Genomic DNA, 20865 nt, shown 5'->3' on the forward strand with positions numbered 1-20865 from the left:
AGACCTTTTCTATTACTGGCTCTTTGGTCTCAATTTGACAAAATTCTCATCTTCCCCTGTGGTCTGGGTTTGGACTATCCAAGTCAGCTTTCTGTTCGAGTTAATACTTTGAGATCAACTGAGATTATTTATTTAACAACAGTTCCTTGTATTGTCAACCCTATGTATTAAAATGTCAAATCATACCAAAAGGATCATAAAACTGGCTCTAAGGGTGATCTCCAGCCTGTCTGCTTTTTAATGCAACACAGAACAGAAGGCACATAAGCTAATTGTCCAAGCGTTAATTTCTGTTCCTGCAGGAAACAACCCTGAATCTTGTTTTTTTAGGGTACCTGAGGTTCATACATAGTTAGCTATCTTCGGACACCGTTGCTATAAGGAAAATAGAATATTGTCTCGAACGGAGGGAAAAAACAGACGTTTCTCATAGGTAGCAATATGCATGCTGGGCAAAGGACTCGTGAATGTTTCCCTTTCGAAGGGAGTTTGGGAAATGGGGACGGGACGGGAAGAAGGGCTCTGCGATTTGTCTTGGGTACAGCCTAGCTGGCACAAGTCGGGAAGCGGTGGCAACACGCTGGGACAGGAGGATATCGGGCAGCCCTGCGGCGCTCCGCCGAGAGCCCGGAGCAAAGTTCCTTGGCGATGCTGCTGGAGTTGGGACAGGGAGAGCCGACATCGACGGCCCCGAGCACCGGAGTTGCTTTAGGAAGGGCTTCCCCGCCCGCGGTGTGGGAGCCGTACCCACGGCAAGTCCGGGAGCTCTGGGCGAGCCTAGGGGTCTCTCTAGTGACGGCCCCACGGGGTGGGGAAGGGAAGCGCGTGTCCCGAGCGCAGCCTCGGCCGCGGGACCGCCTCTGCCTCGCCGAAAGTTTGCGAAGTGCCTCGGCGCTGGGGGGAGCGGGGCGGGGGCTGCCCCGGCGGGGCTCCTCCTTCGGGGCCGGGCCTGGGCGGGCGGAGCGGAGAGGGAGCCCCCGGCCCCGGAGTTGCCGCGGCTGCGGACGGAGCGAGCGGCGGTCGTGCCGGGGCGCTCCGCGCAGGAGGAGCCCGCGACGTCGCTGCGGGCGGCCCGGGCGCGGGGCCGGGGCGCTGCCACCATGAGGCGGCGCGGCGGGGGTTGTCTCCTGCCCGCGCCTCCGCAGCTCCTGCTGGTGCTGCTGGGAGCGCTGCTCCGCTCCAGAGGTAAGCGGCTGCCGCGGCACGCTCTGCCCCGCGGCAGCGCGGGGGGCCCAGCTACCGTCCCGGGCTCGGCGGCGGCGATCCGTGCCCGGGCGGAGAGCCCTGCCCGGCCGCGCCGCTCACCTGCCCGCGCCCGCCGGGGCGGGGAGCCCTGCCCTGCGCCGCCCCGCCGCCGCTGCGCTTTGTCCGTGCCCCGTCCCGCGTCCAGACGCGGGGCTCTCGCCTTCGCCGTGTCCCGGGAAGAGTGACCCGGCAGGCCGGAGCGCGGGTCGCGGAGAGGCGCTGCCCTGGCCAGCGGGCTCTCCCCAGCGGAGAGCCCACAGCGCCCACGCGGCCGCTGCTCCCCGCGGAAGTTTGGCGGCGGCGGCGGCGGGCGCGGGCTTTGTTCCCGCGGTGCGAGCGGCGGGCCGGGCCGGGGCGGGCGCGCAGGTTGCCTCGCAGGCTGCCGTGCCCGGCGTGTCGGGACAGCCGCCGCTCCGGAGCAGGAATGCAGCCGCGCACCCGCCGCGACGGGCCCCTTAAAGGTACAGCCCGGCTCCGCGGTGGCGCCCCGGGCTACCTGCCTCGCCTCGGCGGGGACTGGGAATCCTCCCGCAGCGCCCTGGCACAGCAGGGCCAGAGCAGGAGTACCAAAAATAGTGACGAGGGGAGGGTTTCGCTGCGCTCTTGGCTAGCCGGGAGGTAGTCCCATGAAGTCTCGCCATGAAAACTTTAACTTTGTGGTTGCTCTGTCAACTGGCATCTGCTTTTCTTCGTTTTGTGCGGTGTTTCTTGATTTTACAAGTGCGCCCGGTGGAGAAGAAAGCATCTAAACGGTTCGGAAGATTGTTTATAAAGAATTAGAAGGCTTTTCGGGGAGGGGTGTGGAGAGGAGATACGTACCTCATTTCTTTCCCTTCATTGCTTTGGCAGCTGCTGTAAAATTTCACCCATCCGTTTTCTGATGTGCTACTCTGAAATTACAGGAAGCATTTGCAGTAGTGCTGCTGACCTCCATCATTCTACATGTATTGCCCCTGGGGCAGAATCATAGGGAGTTTGGGTTTCAAGTAATACTATTTCTCTTCTAACAAAAAACCTAAATGCAGGCAGCTTTGAATAAAGTGCTAAGGCAGCTTGGATAGACTGACTTGACAGGGCTGTATTTCCGTGTATCAGAAAGCCTCCTTTTTAGGAGCCAGAAGTACTCTTGAGTTCCCAAATGCCACACAGATACTTAGCTGCTCTCTAGGAGTGAGAAGGATCTAAAAGATACATCTTAGTGTAGGTACAGATCTGGATGTGTTTTATTTTGGCTGTTACCCAGGTGCTCCTAGTTAATGTGTCTGGGCTGTTAACAGCCATGTGGGGGATGTCTGATTGTAAAATGCAAGCTTGCTAGTAGGTGGTTGTTCCTTGATGTCTCTAGGATGCTTTTTTATGGCAGCTTGTTTCTCTTTCAAGTAGTTTTCCCATCAGTGCACTTTTGTGTATCCTCTTGATACTGTGATGACTATAAGTTTATGATTGAATGTACAGCTGCTTCCAGAAGTGAATATCTTCTTTCCTTCATCAAAATAAAAAGAAATAAGGACGCAATTTTGAAATAAGGACACAATCCCTGAGCAATCTTTTTCTTATTTGAAGCAAGGAAGAACAGGAGGCGATATCAGGACAGAGGTGACAGAGAAGATACCAAAATTTGTGATGAGTCAGTGTTGCTCCACTTAGCTAGAAAATTGTCAAAGTTGTCCTTTAGAAGTACCTGCAGGGGTGGTGTGCTGTCATAAAGCATCCACAGAAGTTGCGATGCCAAGCAGGTAAGTTGTTAGAAACGCTTGGTCATTTACTGCTCTGCCTCAGTACAGGAGAGCGTAAAGCAAACAAGTCTACAAGACTGACCTTTGACTCTTATAGTGGATAGTGGCAGATCAAGCTGGAGAAGGAAGTGCCAAAAAACCCATAAACCAACAAAAGAGTGTGCAAGTACCTTGAGCCCTTGGAAAAGTGCATTGCAGGTAAAAACAGGTATAGAGAAGGAAATTAATGCTAATGTCATGCACTGCTAGTGGCTGGATTGAAGAAGGACCTGGTGTTAAAATGGTTAGTATAAATACAGAATGTCACAGAACCTGTCTGGCTGATATGTTTGCTGTCCTGGCTCCTGGAGGTCTGCCAGAAAAATATATAGCTAATACCAGAGCTTCATTTCTGAAACATCTTAACTACATTTTATAGCTGGAAACCTGAACGTGTTACTTCTGTCCAAGTATATTTTGCAGTGGGACTCAAAATTTCCATTACCTGTGCTTGGCATTGCTGTTGATTCTACAGCTATTAGCCACGTGCAAAGTACCCGTTTTCTTATTGTCAGCTTGGAGGTGATAACGTTCTACTTCCTGGGTATGTTGAGAATGCCAGGGTTGCTGATCATCAGTCTGGATGATACTCACTGTTCTCTTGATCACCCTGAATTACCTTAACTTTCTTTTTTCCAAAGTGGTGATGGCACTGAGTAACATTCCCTTATATTTCTAAAATGAAGAGCAACGTGCTGCAGGCGGTGACAAGTGGTGGTTTTTTTGTTTTTGACAATTCTGTCTACTAAAACATAATGGAAAACATATGGCATTAATCTTCCAGTGTGAAGTTAGCGTTATTGTTTTATTTAGTGTATATAAGCAATTTTCTTTTATATTCTCTTTCTAGAAGCTTTCAGTTGTGTGCTATAGCACTGTTTGCTTCAACAGAGAAACTCTTCTTATATCTTGTGAGTGTGGGTGTATGCAGCAAGAAAATTAATAGGTGCATAGTTATATAAAGTGCTTGCATTTCCAGAGTATCTTGTGAACATTGAAGAGGGACATTCTCTTCCTGTGGGCCATAAAATGTGATTTCAGAAGACTTGTAGCTGTTTTTCTACATTGTATTCCTTGAACTTACAGAAGGAAAGGTGGTTAGATAGAAACATTATCCAGTTGTAGTTCAAACGAGAAAGCAGTACTTGCTGAGAAAAAGAAATCAAAGTAATTTGTATTTTGTTTTTACTTGTAAATGCTCTCCAGACTAGTGAAATTAACATTAAAAAATAGTTAAAACATTAATTCTATGAGAATGATCTGTAGTCTGATAGTGCTCTTGAATCTTCATGCACTCTTGTGAAATAGGCAAATATTATCCTTGTTTTGTAAATGTGGGAAGTGAAGTAGAAATTGTCTTGCCCAAGGCCAACTCCATTTGCCCTAGAATGCAACTTACTGTCAAACACAATAGAATGTATGCTTCATAACACTTATAAAAGCTGATAAAGAGATATTATCTTAAAAACCAGTCAAGGTTTTAAAAATAGGTTTATATAGTAAGTGCATGTTCTGCACCTTCATTGGATTCCTTTCTGCTTGTGACTATTTCTGTTTTTAACAGTACTTATGTTTCTCTTGCTGATAGTCAAAAGATCGTAAAATCACAGAAGTTTTACTGACTGTCTGTTGGAAAGGGTGAATTGGTAAATAAAGTGTTATTAAAATAGATGTAAAAGAAAGGTGGATACTTAATTTCTCTAGTCCTCCATTATTTCTAGTTTAGCTCTGGCATACAACAACCCCACTCCCTTGAATGGCATACTGTATTTAGCATCTGTCTGTGTTTCACACAAATCATGGCAGAAAACACTAAATGTAGTTGTCATCCACAAATCTCATGTCCTTGATGGTTAGGCTCTTTTGTGTCTGTGGTGGCAATGGTTCTTTGCCATTGCTGTTAGGTTAGGTATTTTATGGGATTTTGTTGCTCTACTGAGTGAAAACTGAGCACTGTAATGCTCTTTGAATCTCTTCTTTCTTCTGTCTGTAGATTTCCGTTTCCCTGTACTAAAGATAGTAAGTATGGATCCAGGGGCATGTTATTCTGTAGACTTGTAGTTTATTCATGCTGTATATCTGGTTGCTCTGGGACTGTTACCTGGGAGCATTTGACTGCCCTCCTGTTGTGAGTGAATTCATGTTCAGGTTTTTCAGCTTTCCAGGCATGTTTTTTTGCCTCTCTTATGCAGAACTGTCTGTTAGATGCTGAAGCGTTCCAGCCTGTGCATTTGGTCTTGAGCTGCAGTGAGTCTTTCTGTGAGCAGCAGATCTCCTCAGCTGTTGTGAGCCTAGATGAAAGGAGACTCACTGTGAAAGGGCAGGAAAATAAGTTTTCATAAAGACTTTATTAACATCAAATGGAGCTAATGTTTGTTGACTTTTGTAGCGCTGAATTGTGAATGACTGAAATTCTTCATATCAGGGAATTACATCTTATATTTAATTCTATAATTCTATTTAATTATAGAATTAAATCTATAATTTAATATAGAAGACAAAGGAAAAAAGGGAATTGAAGTGTCATGAGCCCCATTCTTTTGGTATGAGATATATTAAGCATTCTGGTATAAGCATGTTAGCACACCTGTGGGTTGAAAAGTAGTAACAGAAGCTTTGTCTGTCATGAGGTTCTTAGGTGATTAGGTTCTTCTGGTATTAGCCACCAGTCAGGAAGTCACAAACCATTAAGGTTAACAGACAGTAATGTAGATGCATATTCAATATTTGTACTGCCGGTTGCATTTTTGTCAAAAAGTGCATGACCAAAGACAGTGCAGATCTTGTTTCTCAAGCTGTTTGTTGTATGTTGATAGCAACTTTCTGGTGTTGCAATACTGACTAGTAAAAAGCACCAGATTTTTTCCCTGAATGGGTTAGAATGGAATTCACCTTCCTGTACTATAGTGATGAGGTTGTGTAAAGAACTGTTGTCCAGCAAAGCTTCCAGTAGATAACATATGTGCCTGAAAACAGACCCCATGTTCTGTAATGTCAAAGTGGAATTTTACTCTTGGAGTTAAATCTACCAGCAGTGAGACGTTATCATGACTCCATGCAGGGGAGACCCCTCTCCTGGCTTCCAGCATGGTGACTTCCTCCGTATGCCCTAGCAGGGCATAGTCTTCTGTGTCTCTTTGTTAGTGCCTGACAGCCCCTCCCGGCTGCTGGAGCTTTCTGTTTCTATTGCATAGCAGCAGTTCTTTAATCAGAAATCTTGTTAGTATTCAAGGATAATTGATCCGACTCTCTGGTAGGGGGTGGGGACCCAGCCTTGCATCCTTCTCCTTCTTGCCACCCCCAGTTTGACCCCTGTTGTCTCTTTGTTTTCTCCTGTTAAGTTTGTGCCAGTGATATGTGTGTGTGCTGTTTTTCCAAGCAGCCTGAAGTTGGCTGTAACCAAGAGCAGCAGTTAAATAGAGCCCGATTTCCCCGCTTCCTGGCGTTCAGTTGTTCGGCTCCATTTTCTGGTCTTCTGTGTTTTTGATTTGCAGAGAAGGAACTTACTTGGTGCCCCCGGGCATCTCTTAAACCCATTAGAACAAACTCCATTATTTCACTGTACTTAGAAATCCTCCTCCTTTAGTCCCAGCATCCATCAAAATAATGTATCCTCTGTAAGGCCCTCTGGAAAATGTTTAATAGGATCTTTTCAAACTCAAGGAGAGTTCCAGTTGGAAAGGGGGAGGGGAGAAGGCTAATGGAAGATCTGACTGTGACTTGCAGTAAGCCTGAACTTGGCCTGTGTCAGCTCTCCCTTCACCTCCATGCTGAGGGAAAGCTGAACAGAGCGGATCCAACACTGGGATCAAAGCTGGAAACAAAAGGCTTTGGGAGAAAAATTTCCCGTCTGGCCAAGAGGCAGCCACACAAAAGTGGTGCATAATTTATCACTCGAGGTTTATTTCTGCTGTGCTCCTTCTGGAGAGAGGAGGAAAAAAGAAGTGACTCTCCTGCTGTTTCGAAGTGGATAAGTGATGGCTTTGGAGATTTGAGGCAGGAAGGAGCTAGAGATACCATGGAAAAACCTTTTCAGTGCATTCTGTACCCAGCTCCTCTCTTCTCAGACATGGTCGGACATTATTTCTGTTGAGGGGAACCCTATTCTTTCATTTGGAAGTTTCAAAGTGTGAGGACTTTTAACTTCTCTGGTAATTTCCAAATCACAGTGGTGTTGCCCTTGGCAAAATCAAGTTCTTTGACTTTCTGAGGTGTGTTACTTAAGGATTGGTTTAGGTGCTGTGGCTCTGTGCAACATGAAGGAAGAGGCTACGTTTGCCCCAAAGGCTTTATAGTCTTAATTGGACATCTGACATCTGATAAGGATCAGGGATGTGATAATTCTACTGGGATAGATAAGATCAATATTAAAATGGTATCACTTTCTAATTAAATTTCCTTTAACTTTGGTTTAATGGGAAAAGCTTCCAAAGTTTTTCATTCCAATCACTTCTTAGAATGACGATAGAGAGAGGTTTTGGGTAGGAGCTTGGCATCAAAGACTACTGAAAGTTGGTAACTGTAAATGAAGCAGATGCAAGAGTAGTGTAAACCATGAGAAGAAGGTAAAGGAATATAGGAGTATAGATATTAACAGAAGCAAAGATAGGCATTTTGGAAATGAGAGCCAAGGACTTGAGCTGGCAAAGGAACAGAAGAGTTGTGTAAGGAAATCCAAGTGGAGTAATTATGTGGGATCTGATGGCAGAAAGAGTTGTTAATTAGGTAGGATAAAAGATGGAAATTTTGAAAGTGAAGATGAGCGTTGAGCATAGTTTAACTGCTGAGACAGGGAAGAACTTATTTTACGAATGCTTTAAAGGAGGATGTGACAGATTGTTAGGAATCTGTGACAGTAAAGTCCCTGACCTAATGGAGTGATTTTATGAAGTATTAGGAGCCTAGCAATGGGGTCAGAGGTGGAAAGGAAGACTATTATCAGAACAGTGAGATGGTGAACCCATGAGATAGTTCCATCACCACCTCTATCTGCAGTGGAATGCAGGTAGACCTGCAGGTAGAATGTGGAATCTGTCAGTCTTGGAAACACAAAGCCATAAGGATTTTTGAGTGGGATGTTCAGGAGGATATTTTGGAGGACAGTATTGTCTGAAAAAGTGTATAAAATGGGAGGGAGGGCAGAACTGAATTGAGAAGCTAGAATTTTGGAGATAATTGCTTGGAGAAAAGCATAAAGTGAGAATAGGTGATTACTATGGGTTTGGTAAGAAGTCTGGATATAGAAACAAGTGTAAGTCTGGTGACAGAAAATTGCTCCTTTCCTGGAAAAGCAGCCTACTTCTCTTCCCCTTCCCCATTAAGAATTGCTTTGTGAAAGAGTGAGTCACTATTTTGAGCAGTTAAAACACAGACACCTGATGTTCTCAGCCTTCTTCTCTGAAAGGCTTGTAAGAAGCATTCTGGGACTGCAAGGTTAGAGGGAAATACACACTCTGCTCCTTTAGCCTGAATCTCCAGCTCTGTCAGTTCATTTGACTTGGTGACAGCTGGTAGTGCTGGGAGAGGTTCTTGCTTAAGGTGCAGCCATTCAGTGTATCAGAACTGTCTCGTGGGATCTAGGATTAGAATAAAATAAAGACACACCTTCTTTTTTTTTTTTTTTTCCCTTTGTGCTCCCACCCAATTTTAGTTTAGAATTTCCATAACTGCTGAATAGTCAAATCCTTTCTTTGCAACTCTGAGGGCAGGAAAAACAAAAAAAAGGAAAGAAGTCTTGGGGTTGTAATTTCCTCTTTCTGTTCCAAGCTTCTGAGGATGAACCAGGAGGTGGGATGATTCTCTGAATTAAACTGCATTTTTTAAGAGGAAGCCAGCTTTACTGCTGTCTTTTCTTTGTTATTCAGACTTTGCCATTTCTTCAGGCTTGACAAATTTAAGAAATTAGGTTTTTGAGGCCTCAGAGACTGCATTCTCTTCACTGTGATTTTTGAAGCTTGCTACTCCTGAAAAGCCTGAGTTGAGTTTCTTGTGGCTGGAGGACATGCCACTAATTTGTGCTGCCTTTATAAAAGGGGCTTGATCAGCATAGTACCTATTAGCATGAGGAAAAACATAATGAGTCTGTCTGTGAGAGAAAACTAGAGCTTGTGGTATGGGAAAGGGGAGATTGCCATTCTGGAGGCTTTAATAGCCAAGAAACAGGAGAGAATAGTCATTGGTAAGTAGGAATGCTAGAGGACTACCTGCATTTTTGTCACGGATCTCAAATAGAGGTATTCAGTGTCTAAGTCTTAGAAAGCATGATGCAAAAGTAAGTGAGAGACTGGATCAGGAATCCTTCAAAAGCAGTAGTCTTTGCCCTGCAGACAGACCAAAGTTAAATACAAGGAAAGAGGAGGTTGAGCTCAGAGCTGTATGCATGCAGAGATGAAGTGATGATGGGAATTTTCTTGGGCATTGTCCTGGAAACAGGGAAGGACTGATTTGTCTGGCTGGTGTGGTTATGGCCCTTTGCTATCTTAGGGAAGGCTGCCTCTGCATCTGACTTCTTCCCTGATCCAGTGACCAGCAGCTGCAAGAGGGTGTTGACTCATGAAGAGCTGATTGCCGAGCAGTTGTCTCTACCACAAGGGTGGTAACCTCATGTGTTCCAGTTTGAACTGTCACCACTCATGAATCAATACTGTTTGGTAGGCCTTTGTTCACTACATTTTTGAATGTATGGAAGAATTCAGACCCACAGTCAGCATTACCTTAAACAGCAAAAGACCTTTAGGCCTTTTGGGTGTGAATTGTTTGTTTTAGGGGGTTTGTTTTTGTTTGTTTGTTCCATTATTTGTTTTGGTTTTTTTCTCCAGGCACAAGGTTCTTTTATCTGGAAAGCAGGTGGATCCCCTGCCTGTGCCTCAACTCCTCTACTAGAAGGGCAGATTTGTCATCTTTGCATCTTTGACAGTTATGCTGAGTAATTTCTATGCTACCAGTATTCAAGCAAGAACAACCTTGGTGTTCTCTGACTTCTGCAACCTTTGACTACAATCTTTGGTTTGAAGCAGCTTGCTCACTAACAGCAGAAGCCTGTTATTTCTCTGAGGTTTTTCTTGTTTGTGACCTGCCTTCTGTGAACTGGAAGATGAGGAGATTTAATCTTCTGTTGCTCTTAATGCAAATACCAGACTAGAACAAAATAAACAAATTGCATACGTTTAAGTTTTCCAGTCAATTGTCCCTAGAAAATGTTGGGCATTTTTTGGTGCTTCTTTTCTTGCCTTGTTATGGTTAGTTCTTCACCCACAAGTCTTTAGAAGTCTGGGAGCAAACTTTTAAGCTTGAAAGGAATGTCTAAAAAAAAAGACAATTCCTGTGATACTATGTAGTAACCTTTTCTTAGTTGGTTGTGCTGGAGAAGCAAGCTTGATGATGGTAATATGTATGCCGGAAGAACAAGAGAAACTCAGATGATTATTTTTTGAGAAAGGACCCGTGAGCAATTTTTGTGATAAGATGATTTAGAACAGACTGGCAAGAAAGAGGGGGTGGCAGACACTTGCCTCCTTTAAATGTTTGGCAAAACCCCACTTAGCTTAATTGGGTACACAAGGTGAAACCTAACACAGTTGCAATATAGAAATAATGGGAGATAGAGGGCAAATTAGACCCATGTACAGTTCATCAATTGTAGGATAAAAATAAACAGTACTCAGACAGAAGCCTTCGAGCAAGGAAGGGAGTGAGGCAGAGATGACATCTTCAGTATGTACATCTTGACTTACCCGCTCAGGCGAAACAGCCTCTGAGCTCAGGCTTCGATTAAGTGACTGGGACAGCTGCCAAAACACCTACGTTTGCTTGCTAATAAACTGCGGTGCATTGGTCTTGCAGGTTTATCTGGGAATGACATGGAGTGTTATCTGGGTTTGTCTTGGGTTTTTTCTTGAACATCATAACAACATGCTTCGCCTCCTGTGTCAAGGTCTTAAACTAAATATGGTGGCAATGCTAGAACTGCTTCTTGAGGTGTTGTGAGGACAGGGGGCAATTGGAGTTACACCCCAGAAGTCCAGGTAGCCTAAGGAGCCAGCTTTTCTGACTGTGCAGGCTGCATACCAAAGGCTCTAAGGTATGTGCTTTATGGCTCCATGCCCTTCAGAGACAAGTAGAGAGGGAGTGGCTCACAGGAGCAAAATGACAGTAACTCCATAAGGAGAGTATTATTGGTTGTGGGTTGGGACTGAGCTAAGGTGGGTAGACAGCACAGACCCTCTGTAGCCCCACAGTAATGAGCCTCAGGAACTTTTGCATGCCTAAGGCTCTGCGTGGCTGTGCTGGCTGTGTAAGTGGCCCTAGCAAGTAGGACATGTTTGAACTGTTCAAGCCATTAGAACTGAATACAATGCTGAGATTTTTCTCCTATACTAATCAAGAATAAATTAAATATTTGACTCCCACAAGAACAAACTCCAGAGCTCTGTATATTCTTCCATTGTAAGCCAAGGGAAGTCAACTTCTTTATTTTCAGATGTGCAAAGATATGAAATTACTAGATCTATGAGATTTGTGTAATGATTGCTACAGAGTAGGACTGGGAGAATTTCCATTGCTGATCCTAGCAGCACCAAAACCAATTCTTTTTATGCAATCTCATCCAAAGCAGCAAAAATTGTCTCTGTCTAAAAGGACAAGGGAACCATAGACTGAAACCAAGTGAAAATGCTATCTATCCATGTCTATGAAAACATTGTTTCTGGGGTTTGACACTCCTTTTGAGGCTTGGGAAGCAAATAATTTAATCCAAAATTCTCAGGAGAGACTAGTAAGAGTCTAAACCAGAACAGAAGTTTCTATAGCAGAAAAAAAAAGTCCAAACCTAGCCAACTAGACCGCCACAAGTTATTGTACAAAATTATTCTGCTGGCACCTAGTACCAAGTGAAATGTGCAAAATCAAGTCAGACTTTTACCAAGCTGGCATGTGCAATTTGGATTGCAAGTTGGATACAGGGAGAATACTATAAACAATAAATGTCAGAATGAAAAGTAAAAGGAGAGATTGAGAAGAAAATTTTATAATCTTATGAGGAAAAGAACATATATTAGAGCAAGAAACACTTATCTTACTAGAAATAAAATGTTATTCTTTGGAACATTTTCATTTCTATCCTTGGACTCCATGCCATGTATCCTTTTCTCTCAAAACCTCTGTGGAGACAAGTCCTTCGTATGTTTAATCTACTAGAGGAAGAAACTCAAGCATCCTGCTTTTTACATGTGGGTAACACTTGCAGAGCTTGTTTTGCCAATAAAAGTGTCTTTGAATTGACTGTGGTGGGATGTGGTGTGAGTTCTGATGTAACATGGGGCTCTTTGCAAGTGCAGATTTTTATGAGAACTCATCTCTAAAATCTCTAGTAATTTTGTTTTCTTGTTGCTGTTGGGAATTGGCTCCTTTCTTTCTGTGGTCCATTGTTGTATGGATGATGTTTAGAAATGAAATTACTTCCATCTGGTTAAGAAATCTGATTTATCTCTGGGGGCCTGAACTGCTGTCTTAGCTAGCAGGAAATAAACAATGTTCCAACTGTCCCAAATTATCACCCACTTGCCTTTCTGTAGATCCATGTCTTTTGCAAGGATCCTAGAAGAGATGACTTAGGGATCATGAATTGCATTTTGCCAATTTCTGTTCCTTTGTATCTATCAATTTAGTCCTCTTCTCCTGTTTAAATTTGGTAAATTAAACACACTGCTAAAAGCAATGGAACAGTGGGCTGGACTATGGAGGTCTGGTTTGCCTGGACACAGTAGGTAGCTTGTTTCAGGTGGCACTAGGAATGCAGCTCCAAGTAACTTACAAGGGCATGTTACTGATTCAGAATAGGGTTTAGTATAATCTTGCTTTATGGAAAATATTGTCATCAAAATACAGTTATATGGTAATATAAAGCCCATGTTTTGGAATACCAGAATTGGAGTTTTTGCTCCTGCTGCCTTTTCTTTGAGTAAACTTGATATCTTTCTGAGAGAAACTTTTTTTGTGGGGATGCTAGGATGTTGTCACTGCTGAGGATTGTTCTTCTCTGCCCGCAGTGTATGTGGCTTGGCCTCCAGCTGCCGGGCTTCCTTGGCCCAGGGGTGTGGTTTCTTGTTGTGCCTAGTCTGGTGCAACTGTGGGTTGCCCCAGAGAGCAGTCTCGCTCCTTTGTCCCTTTGATAGGTCTGTGTAGATGTCTGCTGGATGAATCAGTCTTGAATCAGCTTGTTGGTCTGTCACAGAACTGGCCTGCAGAATGGTGAAACCACAGATTGTGTGGTATTGGCAAACTGAATTGCTCTTCAGTGAGCTCATCAGTATACTCCTGATGGAAGGACAGAGGGAACCGAGACCAACCATTTTTTTGGCACTGACTTGCTGCTTCCTCACTTCGCTTTGATAGTAATTTGGAAAGGCTTTCCCTAGAAATAAGGAAAGGTGAGAATTTAAGCCCAAGATCTAATATCTGTGGCTCATGTAAATGTAAGCCTCTTTATTGTATTGTTACTTGTATGACGGTCTTAGTGCTGTATTAGCAAGCAAGTGTGGTGAAAGATCAACCTATAGATGTTGCAACTGGTGTAGTACATTAATGGATGATGCCCTTTGTGGTGGAAACTTCTGTTCATTAGGGTTGGAAGAAAAGACCTACTATCTTATTTTAGTTGGGCTGCCATGTTGTGAGTTGTTGCCAGAGAAATGGTCAATCTGAATGTGAAAAGCTTTATTGCCTGCTAGTGCTTTGATTTTTCTTCCTTAATCTTGCCGTTTAAATGACTAATGTCTAGCAGAGAGTTGGTTTTTGACCCTCATTCACAGACTCTGGATCAGAGTTTTGCTTTCTCTCCCCACCACTCTATGCTGATGTAGAATAATGTTGTGGTTTGACAAGCCCGGCCTGGGCATGCACACAGAAGAAGGCGCAATCCACTCTCCTTCCAAGCTGGTGTGGAAATGGCAGTGCTGATGCGAAGTGTCTGGTTAGTCACAGGAGGACAGAGCTAGCTGTGGGAAAGCATAAGCTGTCTAAATGGCCATTCCTGTTCTCCCTGAATGAATATGTGGCAGGCTGAAGGGGAAGATGTACATAGGATGAATCTTACACATGAATTGTCAATTGGATCACGTAAAGATTCACTCTAATGGAAATCAGAGCTTGACAGTGTTACATGCAGCATGTGCATACAATAAGGACAATCCTGACCCTGAAGAATTAATAATTTCTACATGTAGTAAATTGACAGATATATGAAATAATGATATAAAATCCCCCACAATGAACTACTGATTAATGTAGTAAATAGAGGCTCCGCTTCAGCTTTGCCTTTTAGTCTGTACAGTGATGCTTCTTCCTGCCTTTCTGTTGAATCTGCCTTTCTCTAATTGTTCTATATCCCCCTCTGATACACTGCATGCAAGATTATCACAATTAGGCACATTTGTTGTGTCTGAGGTCTGATACTGGGAGAGTGAAAATTATTCTCAGATGTAATGTCCTTCTGAGAGGATTTAGTTGCTCTTTTTGCCCTGGATAATCTATGTTCCTGCTATCTGCCAGCATATTCAATAAACAGTTGGCACTAGTCTATTGAGGAGCTTCATATCTAAACCTAGCTTGCAAAGATCTGTTTTGTGTCCCTGACTCTTCCACCCTTTCCCCTATCCTGACTGTAGCATCTCTTAGGATGGTTCACAAAATGGTATTTAACCATGTAATCACAAAGGTCAAGAAATTTGAGAACAGAAGCTCAGCTTGGACTTGGTTAGAAATCCAAGTTTTAACCCTAGATTCCTGACTTGGGATAGTTTAGCTGTGGCCAACTTTACCTAATAATTATTAATTGCTCCTTTTTGCTGCTTTGTAGCAGCAACCTAGATTGCTGGGTAGAATTCTGTAAATACATAATTGGCTCCAGTGGCTGTAGTTACCCAATAGCTGAAGTGGTTTTCCCTGCCACCCCCTGGAGATCAGCTGTACCGAACGTGGGTTGGGAGTGCCATCTTTGCAAGCTGTTACCTGAGGATTCCCTATGGTTGTTGGGCCAGGTCTGCTAATGGCTAGGTGTGTGATTTTTTTACTTTTCTCTCAGGATAGTTGACAACTTCATTTTGGAGTCTACAGATGTTTTTCTTTTGAGGGTAAAGAAGTTAACAATGATGACTGCTTAATAGCTGGTTTTTTTCTGCATGCTAAAGTCAGTGTTTTTTTCCCAGATTAGAATGTTACATTTTTAAACATTTACTTATTCAAGTGTAGAATGATCTAATTCACTGTGTTTATTCCTTTTCATAAGAATTTTCAGCACAGTAGCATGCCTATCCTACTTCTAAATGTACAAACACTTGGTAAGCAGACTGTAAGAAGAAAATCACTCATGACCCAGTGTAGTAAATACATTTGTAAAGCCTTAAACAGGAAATGACCCCAACTGTTTCTGTCAGTTTGCCTCTGAGGCCATGGTTCTGCAAGGAGTGAAGCACCAGGAGGAATCGAACTAGGCTGGGTGAGGAGGAGTTGGAAGATCCTTCAAGTTTGCATCTTTTTGAAGCTCGTTGCTCACTGTGCCACTTTTGCTCACCCTTTTTTTTTATCAGGCTGCACAAAGCTATATCAGTTTATGGGGGTTTAGGACTGGCAGCAAGAGGAGGGCTAAGAGCTCTTTAGGATTGCACAACTGATAAATATAAAATCCCCATCCTGAAGCTTCTTTCTCATTTTGAGCAAACATCATTATGTTTCTGGAGAACCTGAGAGCTGCGTTATCACTTAAATATAGTTAAATCAAGACTGCTGTCTATCCTTTGCTTATTGTGCACAGAAGAGGGTTTGTTTCAGAGGGATACGTGGAAAGAAACTCGATTACAGCATGAAGGGCAGAAAATTCAATCTTACCCATGGAAAACAAACCAAGTTCTATATTCCTCTGAGGCCTTGATACCTAAATCATCATTTCAGTTTGCCAAGTGTTTGGGCAGTTTTAAAGAGGGGTATGGGAATGATTTCCCAAATTCTGTTTTTATTTGTAATTCCACATTGTTTGATAATGTACAGTAAACAAATGAAGTGGGGGTAATGAAACTCTAAGCATGATTCTCAAAATCTGAACTTAGTGGACCACATTTAGGCTCAGAATAAAGGACCTGGAAAGCTAACTGAGGTCAGCTTCTGAAGCTTAGATAGATGCTGTCATGACTGTAGTGTTGTGTAGCTTAGTTGGGTACTGTGCCTTAAACTGACCTGATCTCGAGAATAGTTGGCTGAAGGTCCAAATGTACCAGATGTTTCTTATTTAGAGGATGATCCATAGGAATAAATGTTATGTTCTTGCCATGTCTGGGGATGGTAGCATAAGGTACCAGAAGAATCAAGCAAATTTAGTCAGGATACAAACTGCACACTAAGGCCTTCCCCCCCACCCCTGCCGAAATAATTTTTTTCCTTTTTTCTTCCTGACTGAAAAAAAAGGTAATTTTACTGCATAGCTATTGAAAAGAATAACTCCTCCACATAGGAGTGGAAAGAAAGAAAAAAAAAGACTGTGTTCAACTGAAAAAAACTCCCAGGAACTTCTCAAGGTAGACCGTAATTACTGGAGATAAAATTCTGCTACAAGTAGACAAGTAGCCTTGTGTTCTGTCACTTTTCTACTGTTATCCAGTCATTTTAGGTAGCATTTATAGCACTGATGGGCTTGGGTTACTCTTTGATCATAGGAAGTACTCTATATTTGGCTGAATAATATTATGTCTTGCAATACCCAGAAATTGGCTCAAAAGCCTCATTCAACTTAATTTGTCTGTTGTACCCTACTCCCCAAAGTATGGTGGAATAACAGAAGGAAAATTGCTCTTGAGTCATTGTGGTAAATGCATCTGTAAGACAGGAGTCATCACACTGTCTATTCATGGGTTTTGGCCCTGACATCATGGTTATAGCAAAAGGAAGTATGCTTGCATGGGGGACACAGAAGAGTTTAAAAGCTTTTCAAGTGTGAAAAATTCTTCTTCCAGGGCTGAATGATGTGTGTGCTTAAATGGTTTCTGAGCTTTATGAGGAATCTTTTATTTAAATAGCACTTCAAATCCTGGAACCTGGTCCAGGAAGTACCAGAAGCACTTATAATATAGTTAATACAGGCAATTCTCATGAGAAAAATCTGCAGGCATCTTTAGCTTGCTTTTGTATGGAAGCAGTGGTTATTTCAATATGTGTGCATATCTCCTCAACCGAAAAAGCTAGTCCCAGGGAACAGAAGTTTTATAGGAACACGCAGCACAATAAAGGGAAGGGACGACAGAAGTAACTTGGCTGTGGGTGAAGACTCCTCATGAGTTTGCATTTTGAATCCCCTCCCTCCATTTGACAACAGATGCATCAAAATTGACTGTTAAGCGATGAATCCATCTGATTCCATCTGAAACTGGCTTTGAGAATCCTGTTTCTCATGTAGCTATTGAGATTATTCAGGTGTGCAAGTTGGGGTCTTAATGGAGATAAGCCTATTTCCAGGTCCCCGAGTGGTGGCAATGGTCTGAGTGGTTACTTCATCAAGCCCAGGAGATGTTTAGTCCTCTCTCATTAGGAGGCAGAGGTCTATAATGGGTTTTAATTGAGTTGAACTTTAGGACTGCTCAAAAGCTTTGTTTGGTTTAGGATGTGGCTGCTTGGTTAGAGAGTAATATTTCTGGAAAGAAGCATGTTAAACCTGTGTTTTGAGCTAATTTGTTGCTGGCTATTTCCCAAATATGAGTGAGGTTTTGGGTGGGGTTTTTTATGTTTAAATTCACAAAGTTTTTGGACTGGATTTTATCTCTTAAGGTTCTGATATTGTGCTCATCCCCAGCTTAAGGACCCATGGAGGCTGTGCTCTCTTGTATAGCAAGAAATTTTAAGTGGGATATCTGAAATTATTATTACAGTGATCCGCCCTGTGCCTCTGAGTGGCTGAATAGGAGGTAAAATATTGCTGAATGTCACAGTTTACAGCCTGGCAACTTCCATTTATTTTAGTGTGCTGGGTTATAAACTGGAGCTTTAGGAACTGTGCACAAGTGTCCTGAGGTAATGCATTGCCAGATAAGATCCTCTGAATTGCTGGGTCTAGTCTGATTGAATTGGAAGGAAGCTGCAGGCGTGACTCTCTCCTCCCTCTGGAGATGTGCCTCTTGCTCTTCAGGCCGTGTTACAAGGCCTGTGTGCCTCAGCCTGGCCAGGGCAGAAGACAGCTGAGGGCTTTTGCTGAGGGCAAGGAAAGGAAGGAAAGGTGTCCTATTTACTCCTAAACATCCTCAGTGTCTTGAAGCATGAGAGAGACATTTTACAATGCAAGTTGAACCAGTTCTGATGGTTTTTCCTAACTGGTTACATCAAAAAGGCCAAGGATCATTACTTCTTTTGCTGATTTTTTTTTGTTTTTTTTTCTTTCAGCCTTCCTCCCCCTCCACCTTTTGTCTTGCTTTCAGTTCACCCATCTGCATCTGGTCTTGCCCAGGCAGCTGCTGCTCTATTTGTGTGTTCCCTGGGGGAGCTCTGGTGCTTCTTTAAGATCTCCTATTGCTTTGGGAATTCACCTTTTAGACATGGTGCTAAATTAGCCTCTCTCATTTATTTAGTACTGTGAGAAAAGATTTCCTTTCCCAAAAAGCAGAAGAACGAGTTTCCAGCAGCCTGTGCTTGAGAGAAGAGTGTCTCTATGTAAATAGAACAGGTTTAAAAGCTATTGGCAAGGCAGCAGCTGGAGAGGTTTTGGAGGAATATTGTTTGTCCGAGTTGGCACTGTGAGGCCCTTAGGAGGCTAAGGCTGAAGAAATCCCCCCTGCGCTTTCTCCCTGGGGAAGGTTTGTCCACTGATGAGTGACCGCACTGCCCCTGTGCACTGTTGCCTCTTGTCCCCTGCCTCGGTCTCAGCACGGTTGCTCCTTTTTATTGCAGCTCGTTAGAGGAAAAATAGCCATTTGGGATTTTTTCAACCATTGGGTTCTGCATTTCCTCATTTGCCGCCCCTCTCCCCTGCCGGGCGTTGTGGGAGTCGTCCCCTCTGCAGGCGATGGTGGGAACGACTCTGGCCTCACTTATCATCAGTGACAAATCAATGGCAGCCTTCAGAAAGCTGGCCCCCAGGATCCCCGGTCGGCCCAGCTCTGGAGCAGTGGGAGGCTTCCCTGGTGGATAAAGGACTCCTTGCAGCCCTGACTTGTTGCCTTAAATCTGACTGAGGAAACCTTTTCAGTCTCTTCATCAGTGGCCCCCTCCCCTCTCGATTTGTCTTGGGGAAGGTGGTGGCTGGTGAAGGAGGGGGGGGCACATGGGGAGGTGGGGGGAGATGAGAGTGGGAGAGCATTGGGGTTTGGAACACTTTTTTCTGTTTCCCTTTCACAATAGCCTGGGTAGTGCATGCAGAGCTGGGCTCACAAAGCCTCCCCGAAGTGCCCGGAGTCCCGCAGGGCTCCTCAGTGTAAGTTTGCTGTGTGTATTCCTACCAACAATACAGCTGGGCCCAGCAACAGGCTCCAGCTTTGGGCAAATATTTCTACAGCTTTTCCTTAATCGCTTTTGAGGGGAGGAGGGTGAGATGGGTTTGAGAGGTAGGAGGGCGAAAGAAATTTAGTATATGCAAAGGAGACAAAAATAGATGTGGGTAGACGGATTTATCTCTGGCTTCTGTGGTCCAGGCTTCTAAAAGGAACCTTTGTCAGCATCCATGCTGAAGCTAGAGAGAGTTTGGGGAGCATCAGTATTGAATCTGAAGGAGAAGGGAGATTAAGGCAGTGGTTTCAGCTCCACAAGTCTAGTTTTTTTGTTTTCCTTTAAGAAGGAAGCATAGCTGACAAGCCCTTTCTGTGTAGTTTAATCCAAAGTGTTGGTGTAGACCGAAAGCACAGCCTTTCTTTGTGCTAAGTTATGTCTAGCTTATTTCTGCTTAGCTGTTCTGTAGAGCTTGTGCTTGATTTCCTATTCTCTCTATTACCTGTGAATTATGTCTCAGTTTCTAGCTTATTTGATCTGGGTCGCAGCTCCAGACTGGAAGAAATCAGATAAGTGATGTCCCTTTAAAACCGATTATTTCACCTTCACTGATAGGTTTTGGCTTTGGATGTTGCTTGAACCCACTGCTATAGCCCTGGGATAAACAGGTAGGCTCATGTTGATGTGCTGGTTTTGTCTCCTGTTTCTAAAGTTGTGGTGGAGATACCTAAACAGCATGAAACTGCTTGATTGGGTCAAGAAGAGATCATGTGAGCCCACTTCTCTGCCTCATTATGAGGAAAAATTAGCCAGGTCACCTCCTTTAAACATTGCTTTCCACCTCTGCAGGGCTGGCAGCAAGCCTGGCATTCCTACAGTTTGGAGTTAAATTCTTACATTGGTTAAGCTGTGTTGCATGTGTATTAAAGGTTCATATCTTAGATCTGATGTTTGTGTTACAGTAGGAATGATACCAGAAGTATAATCCTTTTTCCAGGTGTGTTATGTCAGAAATTAAATTTGGGCAGGAGGTGCTCACCTCCCAGAACAGGGAATACTTCTGCTCTAAGGTCATGGTTCCACAGATGCTTCACACTGAGCATAGCTAGGGCTGAACATATGGAGACTGAGCTTCCTGGACTCTCTGTCCAAGGCCATGTGCAGGATGAGGGAGACTACTGTGCAATGGTAAAGCTGAGAGTAAAGGTCTTAGCATGGATATAACCAATGCTTTTAAATAAGGGATATCCTTGCCTTTCATTCGGAGTGGAGCACAGAATATGAATCCTTATTTGTAGGAAGAAATTACTAATAGGCCAAATACAGATCTAAGTAAAAAGAACATAGAAAAACATCTGTCTTTATGGAGATGTTCAAGCACCCTTACCCT

General features: G+C 43.6%; 1 protein-coding gene across 3 annotated transcripts in view; it reads left to right on the forward strand.

Annotated features, from left to right (window-relative positions):
• The first annotated feature begins 953 nt into the window (after nt 1-953).
• LRP4 (LDL receptor related protein 4) overlaps nt 954-20865 on the forward strand; it is an 84613-nt gene continuing 64701 nt past the window's right edge. For all 3 annotated transcript variants that reach the window (XM_058852195.1, XM_058852204.1, XM_058852211.1), the window contains exon 1: nt 954-1185. In XM_058852195.1, the coding sequence (XP_058708178.1) occupies nt 1101-1185 (85 nt within the window). In that variant the 5' untranslated portion in view covers nt 954-1100. The remainder of the gene's footprint in view (nt 1186-20865) is intronic.

The sequence above is a fragment of the Poecile atricapillus genome, chromosome 1 (genome assembly GCF_030490865.1).
Source record: "Poecile atricapillus isolate bPoeAtr1 chromosome 1, bPoeAtr1.hap1, whole genome shotgun sequence".
Taxonomy (NCBI): Eukaryota; Metazoa; Chordata; class Aves; order Passeriformes; family Paridae; genus Poecile; species Poecile atricapillus.